At 43.2% G+C, this 19589-nt stretch overlaps 1 protein-coding gene across 7 annotated transcripts in view; it reads right to left on the reverse strand.

Moving 5' to 3' along the window:
- PITPNM2 (phosphatidylinositol transfer protein membrane associated 2) overlaps positions 1–19589 on the reverse strand; it is a 186349-nt gene that overhangs the window by 89897 nt on the left and 76863 nt on the right. For all 7 annotated transcript variants that reach the window (XM_081841586.1, XM_081841583.1, XM_081841582.1 and 4 more), the window contains one exon: positions 13472–13648. In XM_081841586.1, the coding sequence (XP_081697712.1) occupies positions 13472–13549 (78 nt within the window). In that variant the 5' untranslated portion in view covers positions 13550–13648. The remainder of the gene's footprint in view (positions 1–13471; positions 13649–19589) is intronic.

Consider the following 19589-nt stretch of genomic DNA (forward strand, 5'->3'; position numbering starts at 1 on the left):
GTGAAAGATCCATCCCCTATATAAAATTCACCAATTCTCTTTTAAATCAATTTAAGCTATTGCCACATTTTCTGGCAGTAAATTCAGTATATTAATCACTTACTTTATGAAAACGTATTTTGTCTGCAACACAGATACAAAGTAGATTGAGAAGGAGAGTCAGGTTGTAAAATCTAGCAACCAACTGATAGCCATAGATATGTAGAGCTTGGTCAGTGGACAGACTCTATTTATGTTGCAGTTGGCAGCCTTCCAATTACTTTCCAAATCTATGATTTTATGGTGGTCACAAAAGGCTTGTTACTAGTGCATCTGCTGCGCAATCCATGCAACCTTTGCAACTATGACGGCTCTTTTGGTCCCAGCCCACGTGACTTATTCTCCCCGTATCACAACTTGGGCAGATGGTTCGGGGCAAGTCTGGCCAACGGAAACTAAGCTGCATTGTGTATTGTCTGGGGACAGTCAGCTAGGCACCGACATGTGTAAAGTGTGTATGAGAGAGTGGGGGACGTAGCTTGCTAATAACAACCGTCAGGGATTGCTCTTTTTCAGCCTGCCCATAACAGATGGTCACATAATACGGTGCTATTCATCTGGATACCTTACAAGGACATATTCCACACACACACACACACACGCCACACACAGCTGTTAGGAGAGGAAGCCATTTGCCCAGACCTTGCTGTATCTCTACACACACATAAATAAAGAGCAGCTGTGCAAAGTGGCATGGGCCAATGCCCAGGATGAGAGCCTTGGACTGGATTTCCTGGAAAACTGAGAACCAAGATCAATACCAGCAGAACTCGGGCAGCTCCAAGACAGTTGTAGGGATGCAGGCAGAATACAAACAAGGAGCACTCAGGTAGATATAGCGATGCAGTGCTTATCTAGAGGCAAGGCTATTGGTGTAAAAATGACAACAAACTAGCATCCTGTGGCCAAAGGGGCCTGATTGTATGTGCAACATAAATTATGCAAATCCTTAAAATACCCAGACATTTATCTTACAGAAAAGCAAATGGATAGTTGTGAAATTTTGATTCTTCCCCACCCCCCATGGGAAAATATGGTATCTGGAAAAGATGTACAGTGGTACCTCAGGTTAAGTACTTAATTCGTTCCAAAGGTCCGTTCTTAACCTGAAACTGTTCTTAACCTGAAGCACCACTTTAGCTAATGGGGCCTCCTCCTGCTGCTGCTGCGCCGCCGGAGCCCGATTTCTGTTCTTATCCTGAAGCAAAGTTCTTAACTTGAAGCACTATTTCTGGGTTAGCGGAGTCTGTAACCTGAAGTGTATGTAACCTGAAGCGTATGTAACCTGAGGTACCACTGTATTAGTAAATGATTGGCAGTAGTGGACAGGAGAAAGGGGACACAGCTGGAGGCCCAAATCTTTATTTCTGTAAAGATGCACGTCATGTGTCAAGAACAATAGGAAGCTACATCCTCTAACGTTGGGGATTTTGACAATACATTTTGGCACCTGAGGAGAACTGCAAAATGGTGCCCCCAGCCAGGGAAGAAGGAGTGAGTGAAGATCTACATCAGGAACAAGGGAGTAAGAACCGCCCTGAGACCTTGAATAAATAAATTCAAAAAATAATGATGATGTGCATCAGGATGTTGCCCCTATTGATCCTGTCACCTGAGGAGGTCGCCTCACCTTGCCTCATGGGCAGGCTGGCGCTGCTCTGACAGAGAAACAATCCTCACCCGAATGGGCATGCATATGCTCAGCAGCCCTGTCTTCTTTGTATAATTCCTTATACTCCAGACTGAGCCCTGGCTTTCAGAACGGTTCTGGGGTTGAGAATAAGATACCAAGGGGGTTTCAGTCTGGATACTATGGCCAGCCAGACCTGAATAGCGTTGTGTCGCCAGAAGAAAAAGTCTGATTTGCTCTCTGCTGCGCTTGGCCACCACCAAAGTAAATGGCTAGAAGGTGTTGCTGCAGCTCATTAACCGTGAACCCAAGGGGTCAACTGAGTTTCTTAACACCTCAGGCTTTGGCCTCAGCCTGAGCAGCTCATGTCCTGAGCAAAGACAAAGCTGCTGTCAACCTGCTTGTACCTCTTCCTCAGTGTACCTGCCTGCTTGCCTGCCTCCCTCAGCTTATTCAGTAGCAACCAGGCTTCTGCTTTTCCCACTCACAGCAATGCCTTTGGACCTCTAGTCACATAACTAAGCCCCAGTTCAAACTGAGACCTGTGGAAGCCATGAAGGAAGAAGAAGCAGCCATCTGATACACTGAAGCTCTTGGCTTCTAAAACACAAGAGTGTTTTATTTAGCAGCTTGTGCTTCTTTGCTCTACGCAGCTGTTACTGGGTCTTTCTTCACAAGGCGTTCAAGTCTCTACTGTAGTCACACGCAGCACTGTCACTTTTCTGCTGCTGTTTGTCTTCCATCAAAAATTACATCGTTTGTCATTGTCACTCTGCGGTGAAATTACATAACCTATGTAAATTGCATAATTAATTACACAAATGTCAATGTCATTACGTTATTCCACCCCATTCATTCAAATGCAAAAGAAATGCAATGCAAATGGAGATGGGGAAATGTAATCAATTATGTTTTGTTTGCAGGCTGAAAGCAACAATGGCTTGATTTCCATTCCAGACATGGGTCACAAAATACAAGTTTTGGCTATTTCTACTCATGTTTCCATTTTCATGAGAATGATCTGACACCCCTAGTAGTCACTGGATGAAACAGAGAGAAATGAAAAAATGAGAAGCTGCTTTGGGGGGAGAGAGAGAGAGATTTGGAGCAAAGAAGCAGCTGTGGGGGGTGGGAGGAAAGATACTTGACCCTTCTGCCCTCCACTTCTCTGCTTCAGATTACTATCCAACCAATTCTCCCTCGTAAACACATGATTTGTTTTTGCAGAAGGCATTGGGATCCTCTTACAAAGGCATTGTGTAGTTGGTTGGCCACTACACCCCACTGAAATAAATAGAGCACTTAAATGCTTATGAACCTTTCGGGTATGCCTGATTTAAATTTTTATAAAGCAGAGATTCACGGGAATTTGTATCAGATTCTTTGAAAAAGATGACTAGCCCTAATTATATAGCTCCCGCTGTGTTCTAAGACAGAAAAGAAAAATGTGCATTCTCCAGATGGCCAAGCATACCAAAAGATCAATTGCTTCTTGATCAGCATTCAAAAAAGAAACCACACACACACACACACACACACACACACATGCAAGAAAAAGTGATGAACTTTCCAAGTAAGTGTCAACCACCAAATGCTAAGATAGGAAATGCAAACACATTTTCAAAGGCTGGAGACAGATGCTCATTGCTTCAGGGATCTGCAGGTGCACTAAGGGGGCCATCATTGCTCATGCTTGGCACACTCACTTCTGTGCCACTATCATCTTTGGTCAAATAGGGTTTCCATCCGACATAAATGGGGTTCTTAAATAGCAAGCAGATTTATGGTTACCTAAGTTTTCGTGGAAGCAAAAGGGCTGTGGTTCAGTGGCAGAGCATAACATTTGCATGAAGAAGGTTCCAAATTCAATCCCCAGCATCTCCAGATAGAGCGAAAAAGGATCCCTGTCTAAAACCCTGGAGCAGAGCTTTTCAACCTTTTTGAGTCCATGGTTCCCTTGACCAATTACATTCTTTCTGCAGCACCCTGTGGGGCTCAGGAGCCCAGTTATGTCACTCCTTGTCTGCAGAGCTGGCAGATTCTTACCCTTTTTCAAGCACCCTCTCTTGTGGAGTGTTTCTTCAGCCTCCTGTCCCTGAGAGACCTCCAGGCGACTGCTGCTGCTTTCCCTGGTCTCTGGGCTGCCCCACCCGACCCCAAAGAGAGGTGCCTCCTCACACTGCCACACTGTGGCCTGGGCATTTGTCTGTCCATTCCCAACAGCAAAGGCTGGTGGACTGGGGTCGCCCACTTGCTTGCTTGCTTGCTTACCCAAAGGCCACCTCAGTTCCTGGCAACCAATACCCCCCAACCAGCCCCAGAGGCACCATTCACCTGGGAAGCTTGTAGTCAGGGCGGTTGCAACAAACAGCTACACAAGCCTTTGGGAGGCAGAAATGCGAGAAGGCATCAGCGGAAGGGAGGGAAGGAAAGAGGGACAGAGGCCAGTGTTTCACATGGCACCCCTGACCATCATTCAAAGTGCCATGGCACACTGGGTTGAAATCCAGTGCCCTGGAGAATCACTAGCAGTCAGTGCTTGCATGCAACACTGAGATAGATGGAGCTTTGATCTTTAAGTGTTATTATGGCCCAGGGACTCTCACTTCATCTGACAAATGAAGCAGCACAGGCAGTGTCAGAGGGCGAGGAGCACCCCCACCCACCCCAGTCTCCCAAGACATGGAACTAAGCCCATTGTGGTTACTGGAAAAATATAGTTTCCGTATCACAGTTGTACCTTGCATCCCAAACGCCTTGCGAGTTGAACATTTTGGCTCCTAAATGCTGCAAACTGAGAAGTGGGTGTTCCAGTTTGCGAACGTTCCTTAGAGCCCAAATGTTCGACGCGGCTTACGCGGCTTGGTTCCCAAACATTTTGGAAGTCTAAAGGATTCTGTTCGGCTTCCACTGTAGGTAGGTAGGTAGGTAGGTAGGTAGGTAGGTAGGTAGAGATAGATTAGATAGATAGATAGATAGATAGATAGATAGATAGATAGATAGATGATAGATAGATGATGATGATGATGATGATGATAGATAGATAGATAGATAGATGATTAGATAGATAGATAGATAGATAGATAGATAGATAGATAGATAGATGATAGATAGATGGATAGATAGATATAGATAGATAGATAGATGATAGATAGATAGATAGATAGATAGATAGATAGATAGATAGATAAATAGATAGATGATAGATAGATGATAGATAGAAGCAGAGCCACAATCCTAGGCATGACTATTTGAAAGTTAACTCCAGCAAAATCAGCAGGACTTCTGAGAAAACCTATTTAGGATAGGAATGCTAATGTGAAATATATATTTCTCTTTCAAAAATCTAACACATAGGCAAAGCAAATCCAACTCCCCAAATCCACATCAACCTTCCCTTCCCCTGTTTTGCAATAGGTTTGTCATATTTCTATGTAAACTATACCAAGTTATAAGAGAGTAATGTTTTCCCAACAGCAGTCCCTAGTGATAATGCTCTTTTTCTCACTATGCTAATTTAACCCCTCAAGAGGGCAATTATTTTTTGCCATGGGAAAGGTATCCCCTAAGCATGACTGCAGTGTATCAAGAGCAGCAGCACTCACTGGGTAATTTGGATTTTTTGCTTGTTTCGACAAGGAAAGATTTTTTTACTAGCACATTTCAAAGCGTGTGTTTTCAAGGAATTGTAGGTTCATAGAATTGTAGGATTGGAAGGGACCACCGGGGGGGGCGGTAATCTAGTCCAACCCCTTGCAATGTGGGAATCTTTTGCCCAACGTAGGGCTTGAACCCATGACCCTGAGATTGAGGGCCTCATGCTCTGTCAACTGAGCTATCTCTCCACCACAGTTTTAATACCTATTTTAAAATATATTACTTTGTAATGCATTTTGCTGCAATTTAGTTTGTATCAGGACACTGCCAGTCTGGGCTGCTGCTGCTGCTGCTGGGATGCATTAAATGTCTAAATACAAAGATGAAGTAAGTGCATCCATTAGCCAAGTAAAAGCTTTCAAACTTAGCCACATCTCACCCGTGGCTTTTGCCATTGTTGTTACCACAATTATGACTGGAATAGGTTGATAACAACATAGCCGTCATTATAGGAATAAAGATGGGAAGGAGACAGAGGGAGAAAGCAAATGTTAGCCATTATCCCCTTAACATGCTGTTACCACAGGAAATGACAATTGTGTGTCCTGCTCCCCGCCCCTTGTCAAATACAGGGAAAACTAACATAGAACCCTCTAGATAGGGATAGCTAGATCAGCCAATTTCAATTCTCTCCATTTCTCATTTCTCCGACCTTACATTCAGTTCTCCAGATTTATGTAGCAATTTGTGAACTTAAAAAAGAATCCTCATAAAATTTCTCCTAATAAATAATTTTTTGTCTGAAGAACACATTTAGAAAGAGATATCTACTAATATGCTTCCCCCCAGTCATTTATTCATTTCCAAGCACATTTTCCCCTATACATGCACTTTTGTAAGCATTGTTTGGTTGGAAAAATGCATCCAAAAAATTGAAAAAGTGCAAATTTTGAAGGGTGATTGTGTTTCAATTTTCATATTGTTTTGAAAAGTGAATGCTTGATAAATCTAGCTTTGAATGCACAATGAATCATATGTCTCCCCCATCCCTGTCTCCAAGTGATGTTGGTCATTGACTGTGCTGGCTGGGACTGAAAGGAGTTGAAATCCAAAAACGTTTGTATGCTGCTGCATTGGTCACACCTACCGTATTTTTCGGCCCATAGGACGCACCTAGTTTTTTTCTTCGTGGGGGGGGGGGGGAATAAAGGGAAAAAAAATTCCCGCAGGGCTCCCTAGGCTGCGGATTTCTGCCCGAAGCGTGGGGTGCTCTGCTTCAGCGCGCCCCGCGCTCTGTGCAGCAGGCTGCTATCCGCAGCCTAGGGAGCCCTGCGGGAACTCCCGCGGGCTCCCCAGGCTTGCTGATAGCTTCCTGAAGCCTGGAGAGCGAGAGGGGTCGGTGCACACCGACCCCTCTCGCTCCCCAGGCTTCAGCGAAAGCCTGCATTCGCCCTATAGGACGCACACAGATTTCCCCATCATTTTTGGAGGGGGAAAAAGTGCGTCCTATAGGGCGAAAAATACGATAGTTAGTGGAATTTGTTTCATGTCCTGACCTTACACGGCCTCAGGTTTTCCCACTCTGTAGGCACTGGCATCCAAATGTGTGGAGCAGGGGCAGAAAAATGCAGAATATCGTGAAAATACTAGGCTATGAGATATTATGGAAGGGGATGCAAACTTTGGAAGTAGCTGGACATTTAGAGCACGGCCTACTTGGGCCCAGACAACTTTTACTGTAGTATGTTAGTGTCTGGAGTAGCAACAAATAAAACCTGAAGCATGCTCAGGTCCATTCTACTCTTTGAAGAATGCACACAAGGTAGCAGAATGTTTTATGCGAAAGACTTGAAAGAAACTGCCTGCATGTATTCCCTCCTCCCAACTTAAGCTGTTACAAAAGAGGAACACTCCATCAATCATGATTCCACCACTTTCTCATAGTAGGTACATAAGGACTAGAAATGGGTCCTGGAGAAACAGCTCATCTGTTTCCTAGGATATCAATTAGAAGAGGCTTTAACTTATAAGGTAATGCTCCTTAAAAGGGGAGGGGCTAATATGAACTACTAGGAAGCTTCTGCCCATTACATGAGAAAAAAGCTGGTGCAGTTTTGAAATCAGTGGTTAAAATTAGAACAGTTTTGAAATGTTCAGTCTATCTTAATTCAAAATCGCATCCAACTGTATCAAACTTAAGAGAGAGAGAAAACCCTGCTCCTTAATATCAAGAACTATCATGCAAAATTTGGGTACAATGTCCTAAAAGGTTGATTCTAAAAGAGGCCAAGGAAAAAGAGTAATTGGCCAAATGTACAGAGGGCTTGAAGACACCCACTCCAGAGAGGCAACTATCCCATGTTTCTTCGTGAGCACCTCCACTGAAGGCATGAGATAATACTGTTTAAATATGCCCAGTCTCTGTGGCATACACACAGACGATGCTTCAAGCAGCGCTGCTGTGCCAATCCATACAGTTGCCAGGAACAATGAAGGCTGGGCACACATACTGCTTCCACCACTATCTCCCCAACACAGTTAAGGCCTCCTTGCCAAGAACCCACAAAAATCTAACTGGGAATATTTATTGATTATCTGAAGATATGTTGTAAATATCTTAAAACATTAGCAGGATTGACATAAACTCATGCAGTAATAATTAATTAAATGAGAATGTAAGGGGGAAATAGTAAACAGCTTTGAATTGGATATGCAGTAATAAAAATATACAAACTAAGTAACTGCAGAAAGGAGGGGAGGGAAGTCGAAATAAATGCAGACTAATTTTGTTGAGATTTTGTGGGTTTTTTCTTGTTTTGTTAAAATATTTGTAGAATGTGAAAATGAAAAAAAAGAATTAAAACCCCACAAAAATAATAAACCATTCTTAGATTCATAGCAGCTATAATGAGTGCCATGATAAAGTGATCATAAAGACAGAAAAGAGAAGAAAAGGCAAGACTAACAACATGCACCCTGCACTTCTTGTTGCTGTTTGAAAGCTGACATTTGCAGATAGGCAGAATCGCTCTGTTCTCACATCTCTGAGTGACAGTATTAGAAATGGATTGTACCCAAATGGCTGCCTTCAACTGGAAGGTAAGAGGAAGTGATGAACAAACGGCATTGTGTGCCCAACCACTTTGGATGAAACAAAGGCTATTCCTGCTTCCTGACGAAGGCATCCCCTTTCTTCCCATGAAAATAAATGATGAAAAGGGAATCTCACATACAACTGCATTATAAACTACTCCTTTTTACAATTCTAAAGCATCAGCAGTGTGGCAGTAGGGGAAGCTCATTCTTCTTTTACAAGCTCTTGGTTAATTTAAATATTTCACTCTGTTACTGGTTCTATTTTTTAATTTATTGTGTTTTATTTAGTAATTTTAGTATTTTAACTATTCTGATATTTAATACTGTTTTAAATTATAAACTGTCTTAAAGTTCAAATTCAGTTTCCAAGTGTGGCTTATAAGTTAAGAAAACAATAAACCACAAACAAGTGTCCATAATGCTCCACTGAAAATGAGAGCGAAAATGCTACCAAACCGAATTCTCTAACACTGCATTTGTACTAAGAAGGCACCTGATGGGAAAACGTTGGTATTGATGGAGTCTAAAATCTAATAAAGACAACAAAGTCAAGTTCACATCTGCTGATCTGCAAGCAAATCCAGGGTACATTAAGTCCACTGCTGTAATGTAAAATTAATTCTAATTGATGGAAGCTGTTATGTGTTCATTGCAGAATGCCAAACCACCAGGACAGCAGGCAGCCAAGGTGATGAAAGCTCTAGGGGGAAAGAATTGGGGAGTGGTGGGGGAGGGCAGTGACAAGCACTTCACAGGTTACAATTAATCCAGCCTCAGCTTTTGAGCACTTGAAACCTCAGCAGGGGATTCCAGGAGGAGAAACGATGCATGAAAGTGAGAGACACAAGATGATTCATTGCACACACCCTCTAGAACAGAAACAGCAAAGTGATACAGAACAGAGGACCAATTCCATACTTCTTTATGGCCCTCCACCCATTGTGCACTTCAAGGGAAAGGCCCCAAGGAACTTGGTTAACAAAGCATTTTGAAGAAAAAATTGCTTACATCCCCTGACCTTGTCTCTAGCAGATGAGTTTCAAGTGGTGTCCAAAGCACTGTCTAGTCCTGCTGTGTTAGATGAGTTAGTAAGGCTTGAGGGCATGGAAAAGGTGTTTGGTTTGGTCTGGGGAACCTCAGAGCTGAAAAAACTAGCACTGAGGGGACAGCCAGCTGAGCCAGGGAGGTGATTAATGCAAGGCAGTGGCCCCTTCCAGCTTAAAAGAGGCAGTGGTAAGACCACTCCTTAAGAAATCCTTCCTGGATTCAGAAAATCAAAGTAATTACCAGCCAGCTGCTAATCTCCCCTGCTTGGACAACTGTTTTTTAGATCCATTTCTGTCGGGGTTTCGACCCAGTTTGGGCATGGAAGCTGCCTTGGTCACCCTGTATGATGATCTCTGTTGGGAGAGAGGCAGGATGTGTATTTGCCCTTTTTAATTCTCCTTGATCTCTCAGCAGCTTTCAATACCATTGACCATGGTTTTCTTCTGGAATGGCTGTCTGAGAGTGGACAGCACTGCTTTGTGGTAGTTCCGGTTATTTTCAGATGACAGGGCGTGTGCCTAGTCCCATGTGCCTTCAATGTGGGGTCTCACAGGATTCATTACTATCTCCCATGCTGTTTATATCTATCTATGAGTGGAATCATTAGCAGTTTTTGAGTACGCTGTCAGCAAAAATGCTGGTGACACTTTTTTACATGTGCAAGTGTGTCAGTGGATGTGCTAGATTGATGTTTTGCCTTGGTTATGGAATGCATGAGAGCCAATAAACTGAAGCCTAATTCAGAAATGACTGAGACACTGTTAGTGGGTTGTTTTCTAGACCAGATGGTGCAGATGTGGACTACTATGGATGGCATTACACTCCTTCTGAAGGAGAAGGTACATAGCTTAGGAATACCTCTGGATCCATTATTGTCACTAAGGCTCAAGTGGCCTCAGTAGCAGAGTGCCTTCCATAAGCTTTGCCTGGTGGCTCAGCTGATCCCCTATAGCAGGCTTCCTCAACCTCAGTCCTCCACATGTTTTGAGACTATAATTCCCATCATCCCTGACCACTAGTCCTGCTAGCTAGGGATCATGGGAGTTGTAGGCCAAAAACATCTGGAGGGCCCAGGTTGAGGAAGCCTGCCCTATAGGGACAGATACAGATAGGTAGCCGTGTTGGTCTGCCATAGTCAAAACAAAACAAATTCCTTCCAGTAGCACCTTAAAGACCAACTAAGTCAGTTCTTGGTATGAGCTTTCGTGTGCATGCACACTTCTTCAGATACACAGAAGTATCTGAAGAAGTGTATCTGAAGAAGTGTGCATGCACACGAAAGCTCATACCAAGAACTGACTTAGTTGGTCTTTAAGGTGCTACTGGAAGGAATTTGTTTTGTTTTGACTATAGGGACAGAGACAGTCTAAAAGTCTATGCTGGACTGCTGTAATGTGTTATACATAATGCAACTTTGAAGATGTTTCAGAAACTTCTGCAGGTGCAGAACTCAGCAGCCAGATTATGGATTGGGGCAGAACCGTCTGAGCATATAACACTAATTCTAAGATGACTGCACTGGCTATCAATTAGTTTCTAGGCTAAATTCAAAGTGCTGGTTTTGACAGAAAACAACTTATGCAGCTCAGGATCCCAATACTTCAAGGGCTGCTTCTCCCCACATGAAAAGTACCGGACCCAGCAATCATAATCTGAGCCCCTTGATCACCACCTTGAGGTTATTAGGACTACTGCCTTAGCCACTACCTGGGCATCTGGACAGAAGCACCTCCTCCAGGATCCCTTTAACGGGACATCCCTTCTCTTGGAGCAGCAGGCAGAGTCTTGTAACCTCCCCTCCAACCATGACTAAGGCTTACCCAATGCCTAAATTGCCCACAGCTGAGCTAGGCTAAACCCTCAGAAAGTGCCTGTTACTCTGAGGGGGAAATTCCTACCCAGCCCTGAATACAGCAAATAACTTAGTCCACAGCAAGGTCAAAAACATACACAATTTGACAAATATAGAGAGCAGAATACAAAGGGAGGGTGGACGGAAGATCCAGTGACAATCTGTGTGCCAAGGCAGACCTGTTTAAATACCCAAAGAGTGGACCTGAGTGAAGCCTGCAGCTCAGTTCTGCCCCTTCAGGAATGCCCACCCCTAAGCCTGCCTGCCATTGGCCACTTTGGCAGGCAGGCTACATTCAAACCTCCTGCCATGTGCAAACCTTTCTGGCACCCCAACGGCCAGGATCGTCTGGCAGAGACAGGAGAGGTGTCACCGGCCGCATTGGGAGAGATGTCACCGGCCGCAATGCCGCCACACCTCAAGAGAGGTAAGCGGATTTCCAGTAGTGTGTAAGCCTTGTGGCACCTTAAAGACCAATAAATTTCACTGTAGAATAACATTTTGTGGACTGCAGTCCACTTCAGGGAAATATCAGGAAGCTCTGGCCTTGTTTCTCTCCAAGCCCAAATTAAGGCTCATGTGAACACTGGCAGTTGAAATTTGTGTGGGTGGAATTCTCATAATTGCATGAAGAAAGAGAGACAACTAAATAATGTAAGGTAATCAGAAAGGCTGTGTAACTGGAACACCCCAGAATTAGTGGTTTGTGTCGGCAGAAGGCACTACCTCAGGATAATAACCTCTAAATTTTAATTGTGCAAACAAGCCTTAAGTATGCCTAAGGCTAGGATTAGCCTTACAAAGATCTATAACAACATGTGCATAGCTATTAGCCAACTGGCATGCTGCAAGCCAGTCAAATCCAACCACCAAAATGATTTTTACAAGGACATTGCATGGAAAAAATCTTTGTCCCTACAGGCAGAGGGGGGCAGCCAACTTGTTCTCCTCAGGAAGGGACTGCACATTATAACCGTTACTATTTTTCTATATTTATTTATACCCCACCTTTCTCCCTGACAAGGACTCAAGGCAACTTACAGATAAAAGGACAGCTAAAAATATGGGAGGGAACAATGATTTACACTCACTCACTCACTCACTCACTCACTCACTCACAGCACCAGCCCCCTCATTAACAGCAGTCCATCTTGAAAAACCTGCCAGCTGAAAGACAGCAAGGAGGGAGCTAGTCTAACTTCTCTAGGGCGGGAGTTTCAAAGTCTGAGAGCAAACACTAAGAAGGCCCTCTCCTGTGTCCCCACCAAGTGTGCCTGTGAGGGTGACGGGGCCAATAGAAGGGCCTCGCCCAAAGATTTCAAAGTCTGAGAACGCTCATACGAGGGAATACAGTCTTTCCGATAGCTTAGATCTAAGCCATAAGGATCATAACCAGCACTTTGAATTGTGTCTGGAAATAAACCACTTCATGGGACCATTTAAAAATATTTCTTGACTGCATGGACACAGTGAAGTTACCAGCAAATCCAAGCAGGTGCTAAATGTTAGAAAAGAAGAAAGGTAGTCCTTGGACACCTCACCAGTATATGATTTTAAATTTTTGTAGAACTATGTGGTGCTGTTAACACCAAAGTTGCAGGTCTGATCCCTGTAAGGGAGAGCTGCATATCCCTGCATTGCAGGGGGTTGGACTAGATGACCCTCAGGTCAGGGTCACATCCAACTCAATGATTCTGTTCTATTATTTTTTAATATATACATAACTGGGATGGCACAGACCAGTTTTTATATAGGAGGAAATGATGCAGGATGGAAATAAACTGATTCATCTATCCCTACCAACACAAGCTACTGAGTCTGTATCTCTCCCCACCTTCTCATTTTACAAGTTTGTGAGCCTCCCGTTATTTTTTTCATAGCTTCCTCTCTGTAGCATCACTACAGAGTGCTTAGCAGCATTTAAACATTTCAAAACATATTTAAACATCATACAGAAACGCAAAAACGGACAAAACTCCATGAGAAACTGTGTGCTAAACATGCCACTTTCATGGGTTATTTTTAAAGTCATTCATCAATTTATGCACTCAGTTAATCACCCTCGCCAAGAGGTAAGAGAGATTTCTGCGTACCTCAGAAGCTGGCATTCCTCTGATTACACACTGGCTCAAAGAAAATTCACGCCATTTATGGTTTTACCATACAATCTGTTATTCTGGGACAGCATGTCAACAATTGTGTGAACCAACCTGTATCATGTACAGCTGGGCAATCCTATATTCATCCACACTCATCGGAAGTGGAATGCGATACTCTTTTATAAGCATCTTGAAATCCAAGCAGCCCTTTGGTCTGGTCAGAAATGCAAGCCAGAGGTGCTTCCTGGAGGCTGCTTACATAACAGTAAGCTCATGCATCGATGCCCCCTGAAATGAAAACAGAAAGAGAGGTGCATTTAATTTTGTGAATGAAGTTCTTTTTAAAAACTTGTCATTAATCAAAGGGTAAGTACTTCCTGAATTACACTTTGGAGTGCAGCCCAAAACAACAGATTTATTTCCTAATAAATCACAGGGCTAGAACCATTACACAACACTGACAGAGATCTGAGATAAATTCCAAATTACATGTTTCCCAAAGTAGGGACACACACACACACACACACACACACACACACACACACAAGATCAGATCTCATCAGTCCTTAGTCACAATGCTAGAAAGTAAATTTGTGTTGTGGGGAGAGAAGTGCACAGTGAGAGCCAGTGTGGTGTAAAATGTTAGAACAGGGATAGCCTGTTCAGTGCTTCTTAGACACTAACTCCCATCAGTCCCAGTCAACATAACCAATGGATGGGAATGCTGGGAGATGTAGTTCAGCAACATTTGGAAGACACAATATTGGCTACTCACAGGTTAATATGTTGGACTAGGTCTTGGTAGACCCACTCACCCATGAAGCTTACTGGTCCCTCACTCTCAGCCTAACCCACTTCATAATGTTGTTGAGAAGTCAAAATAGAGGGAAGGAAACCACCAAACACCATTAAAGGGGGCTCTATGTATTTAGAGTCTGGCGCTGTCCTGGGCAGGCCAATCCATAAATTGTCTGTGTGGGGGGGAAATCAAATTCTCAAATTTTTAGCTTTCCTCTGCAAGTTTCTAGTCCTTACGGATATGAATTAAAACCTCAAAACATGTAGAAGCTGCTGGTGAGAAAAGGAGAAGAACTAAGCAGTACTTTTATTCATAGTTCCTTTTTCCTCCCCTTGGACAGCTGAAGCAGAAGCAGAAGCATGCAAATGTGTATAATCTAGATTAGTTTTGTTTGGGTTCACTCTCTTCCAGGACATCATATACAGTGGTACCTCAGGTTACATTCGCTTCAGGTTACAGAGTCTGCTAACCCAGAAATAGTATTTCGGGTTAAGAACTTTGCTTCAGGATGAGAACAGAAATCGTGTTCTGGCAGTGCGGCAGCAGCAGCAGGAAGCCCCATTAGCTAAAGTGGTACCTCAGGTTAAGAACAGTTTCAGGTTAAGAACGGACCTCCAGAAAGAAATAAGTACGTAACCAGAGGTACCATTGTACAGGGACCCATACACAACCTGAAATAATTAGAGGTATGTGGCCTCAGTACTAAGCAACTCCTGAGTGCTTTCTTCTGTCCAACCCTCATGTAAAAAGGCATGGAGTTTGGGGTAACCTGGAGGGAAGTTAGTAGCACGCAACACCAGGATTCTTTGGAATCTTTTTGAGAGACTCAGTAGTGGTGGTCAAGCTTTTCCAATAAAGTAACTCACCCACCACCATCAATCTTTCCCTGCAATGCACACCTGTAGATTAATGCTGAAATTTTGCAGTGTACATCCTCAGTTCCTGAGGGGTGAGGAAGAGACCCAATAGGTTTGGTTAGTATTCCACTTGAAACATATGTTGAAATGTAAGAAGGCATTGATTTCCATTCTGCCCCATATTCATCACATGCAGAGCACTGTTTCTATTCCACTGCAGGGCATCTTCCAACAAAAACAGCATTGTTTGTTTCGCATAATGTCGCATAATTGTCTGCTGTGGCATAATGCTATGTAATTAATTGCATTATTCTGAACCATTCATGTCAGTGCAAATGGGGAGGGGGAATCGTCAATTACATATTGTTAAGTTTAGTTTGAGGACTGAAAACAACAGTAGCAAATGCTGATTATATTTGATTTTAAAAGGGTCTCACAATGGCAGAAAGTTTGAAAACCACTGCCATAGACCAGCTTACCCAAAGCCATGGTTCGTCACTGCAGAGGTGCCTTGGTGCACCACCAAAACAATGATCAATGATCAATCGCCTCACTGAACTTCACAGGCTTAGCTATAAAGGGTTTTCTGTGCATCTCTCAGTAGATGGTGTGAAAAGGCTTTTTAAAAAATTAAATCGCTGAAAGCTTTTATCAAAGTGTTATGCTTGATAATGGCATCCTCTCTCTTAAGGAGGTCACCTGTTTGAGGAATGAAGGGTAAGCCGAGGTGTGCAAAGCAACAGTTTCAGCTTTTGGGAAGTCACAAAGTGAATCAAATTCCACACATGTCTGTTTTCACATTACACTGCAACATCTACAATCCACCTGACTATTCATTATCAACAACAATTCTTTATTGCATTCCAAGGACCAACAGTACGAAATTCAGTGCATTTAAAATACATTAAAAGCACACAAACTACTAGGACAGATCATAAGACTAGGCTAGTTTCTGACTTTTGTCTAATACAAATTGATCCTGACCACCTCAGACAGAAACTTGGCAACGGCCAAAATCACAACTTGAATCTTATTGTCTAGTAGAAACTTGGCATAGAATTGAGCAGATTTAGCTGGTAGATTTGCCATTAGTGGATTAATCAAATGTTGTTGGGCATGCTTATATAATCTGCAGGACAGGAGAATGTGCTTAAGGACTTAAGAAAAGTGGGAGAAGGAACCCATCCTCTCACACATTTGTGGTATGATAAGTTACAGGATTTCAGCAAGAAGCTATAGGGCATGCACTGATTGAAAATAAAACAGTGCGTCCAACCCCAGCCTTTGCAAACAATGTTGAAAGGATCGTGAGAAGAAATAATCATGAACGAACAATGAAAAGGATGCCTGGAGGGGCCCTCTGTTAGGGTGCTAGATGTACATGATGTAACTGCATAAACAAAAGTCTCAGTATAGCCCTGTGCTTTTGTCCTATGCCATTTGATCTGTTCCCAAGTATAGTTCCTTCATAACTTTCCATGTCACAGTAGCAGCCATGAAATAGGCAAAGATCAGATTGTTACACACCAGCCTTCACGGTTAATCGCATTAGCCTCAGAAGGCTACAATCCCACTCAAAGTGACAAGTCAGTAATGGAGCGCATCATCTTGGGAGAAAAGTGTTCGCCTCTCCTTCCCCCCACCCTCTTTCCTACCCCCATTTGTTTCAGCACCTTTGCCAAGTGCTAAGTACTTGCAGCTCACAGGAGAAACCAGCACTTGCTGACAGCTCACGGTACTTCATAGGGACACAGGGCCTTGATTCTGAGCAAGAAGTCAGAGGAAATTACCCAGTTAAAGTATCTGGAAGACCTCCTCCTTCCTTCTTCTCTACTGGTTATTGACAGACAGACAGACAGACAGACAGACAGATAGATATACAGTGGTGCCTCGCAAGACGAAAAGAATCCGTTCCGCGAGTCTCTTCGTCTAGTGGTTTTTTCGTCTTGCGAAGCAAGCCCATCAGCGGCTTAGCGGATTAGCGCTATTAGCGGCTTAGCGGCTTTTAGCGGCTTATCGGCTTAGAAAAAGGGGGGGAAAGGGTGGGAAAGTCGGAAAAACTCGCAAGACATTTTCGTCTTGCGAAGCAAGCCCATAGGGAAATTCGTCTTGCGAAGCGCCTCCATAACGGAAAACCCTTTCGTCTAGCGGGTTTTTCGTCTTGCGAGGCGTTCGTCTTGTGGGGCACCACTGTAGATAACACCTCTGTCCTTACGGACCTTCCTGGGCTTTACCTGCTGCGGAGGGGGCTCTAATGGTAGTTCCACCACCCTCAGAATTGGCTGCCCAGGAAAGGAGCAAACAGTTCACATAAAGATAAACCAATACATCCCGCTGCCAAATCCACCAAATGTATTTATGGCATGAAAACTGGAAGGGGGGAAGTCACTATGTGGTCACTCCCACACTTTAAAAAAAACAAGAAAAGAAAACAAGGTCAGGTGGAAAATGGTGTACATAGGGAAGTGTGCAGGCCCTTGACCGTTTTTGAGATGAGAGCGTAAAGCAAAGCAAAACTTTTTTCCCACCTCAGTTTTTCATATTTGAAGAGCTGAGGGCTAAGGTTTTACGTTTGTGTTTGCTGGTTTGTTTACAGGGCATGTTTTTGGTCCCCAGAAAAGCTCTCAAACTGACTCGCAGAAAAAAAATGAAAGTCAGCTAAAACACAGTAAAAGCCAACAACAGAATAAAACAGAACAGGATCATCAGTAAGGAACTTCTTCCCGTATTATAAACACTCCAAGGGCTGGAGTATATATTATCATTGCTCCATGGATGCTGCCCAAACCAACTCTGTGGTAATAGTTGCAAATAATCAGGTGTGCTGTCTCGACTGTGGGGTATCAAAACTGAAGAGGAGTGTGTGGGGAGTACTTGACCAATGTCACCGCTGGACAGAGTTTGCACACCAGGGAGACGCCATTTTTAGTGGCATCCCCGTGGCAACCGTAACACTGGCTCCAAGTCTTTTTCATTAAAGTGGTAATAAAACAAGCCTATCTTGTCTCCCTCAGAAGCTCTAAATAAATTAGCTGTCTAGCACTGCATGATAAACAACTCTTCCCCTCTTGTTTTCAAGACCTCGTTTCGTGCCTTTTTACTGCTTTTAAATTGCTGTTCTACCTACCATCAGAAATCCCAGAGGAAATTTCCCTGGTGTGACTGACCCGCCAGGAAAGCAGGTCTCTCAACGCAACTCATCCCCCACTTCCTTCCCCTGACAAACTGACCCACAGAATTTATCTGACAGACTCAACCTCCAGCAATAGAATAGAATTAGTCCACAGACCATATCAAAACTATAAAAAAACTACAGTCACCACCAAAAATATGCATACAATTAAGCAATAAAAATCCTAAAAAATAACAGGAAAAATACATGTCAGAATATGTTTATAACCTTCCACGCTGACCCACATAATTTATTTGACAGGCTAATCCACCAAGAGAACATTCCAGAACACGGCAAGGATAATCTCATTAAGATGCTCTTAATTAATACTCTCAAACATACCAATAATATTTGTATGCAAAATGGGCATGAATCAAATTCCTCACACATTGTGGGCCCACAAGCCCAAACGGGGGTGGTGGGGGGAAATAGTTTACAGCCCTTAGGAAATATGTTTATTTCTGAAGATTTAATTAAGTGGTCTCATCCTACTATGGAAGCAATTCAAACATTTTCTTTTGGGGGCAGGGGGGCATTTGGACTTTTAAAGAGCATTTTAAAAAAGTGGAGGAAAGAACAATAGGCCATCAACTTAAAAGCAATAAAAGCCACAGGAACCATGGGTCTGGGGCAGGAAAAATATTACACTTATAATGAAGTGACAGAGGGAATTTCTCAGACAGACATGGTGAACCAAAGTGCTAAATTGTGCTTCAGAATGAAAACAGGCATTAAACCCCCTACCATTTAGGGTCTGTATAAACGGAGCCCCTTTAGGGGCTGTAAAAGAAAGCTTGCGGGAAGCTTGGAATGAAATCCTATAATTAGAGAATAAGACGTTAACGATCATAAAAGGTAATAACAAAGTCTTAAATGTAAGACCAAAAGGCCAAGCTGAGAGAGGGAAGTACTGAAGGGGGAAAGTAAAAGCTCTCTATATAATTCTCTCACCTGTGTAATTCAAAGGTCAGGCTAATATTAGAAGGGTTTTTTCCAGAATGTTTAAGGTGCACGTTGATAGGGTGTGCTGCTCAACTCACAATCACAGACAATAGCAGAATGTCAGGCTTGTGAAATCTACCGGGTACTTTGTTTTCTCATTAGGATCCTGAGACCCACCAGCCAAGGGGAAGTGCAACAAAGGCCCAGGAGGCAAGTCTATTGCCCTCCTGAGTTAACGGGATGTACAAAAAAGCACAAATCTACAACTGAGTTGCAGCAGGCCAGCGATTCCAACATCCTGATTTAGAAAAAAAATATGTTGCTGTTAAACAATTGGGATTCAGAAACCCTTGCTGATGTACTGCAAATCATCAAGATCCACCTTCTGCCCACCACATCAGGTTGGGCTAGGTTTTTTTGTAGTGTTTTTAAAAAACTTAATCTCCTGTGCAACTACAG

Source organism: Podarcis erhardii, assembly GCF_964252035.2.
Source record: "Podarcis erhardii genome assembly, chromosome: 15".
NCBI lineage: Eukaryota > Metazoa > Chordata > Lepidosauria > Squamata > Lacertidae > Podarcis > Podarcis erhardii.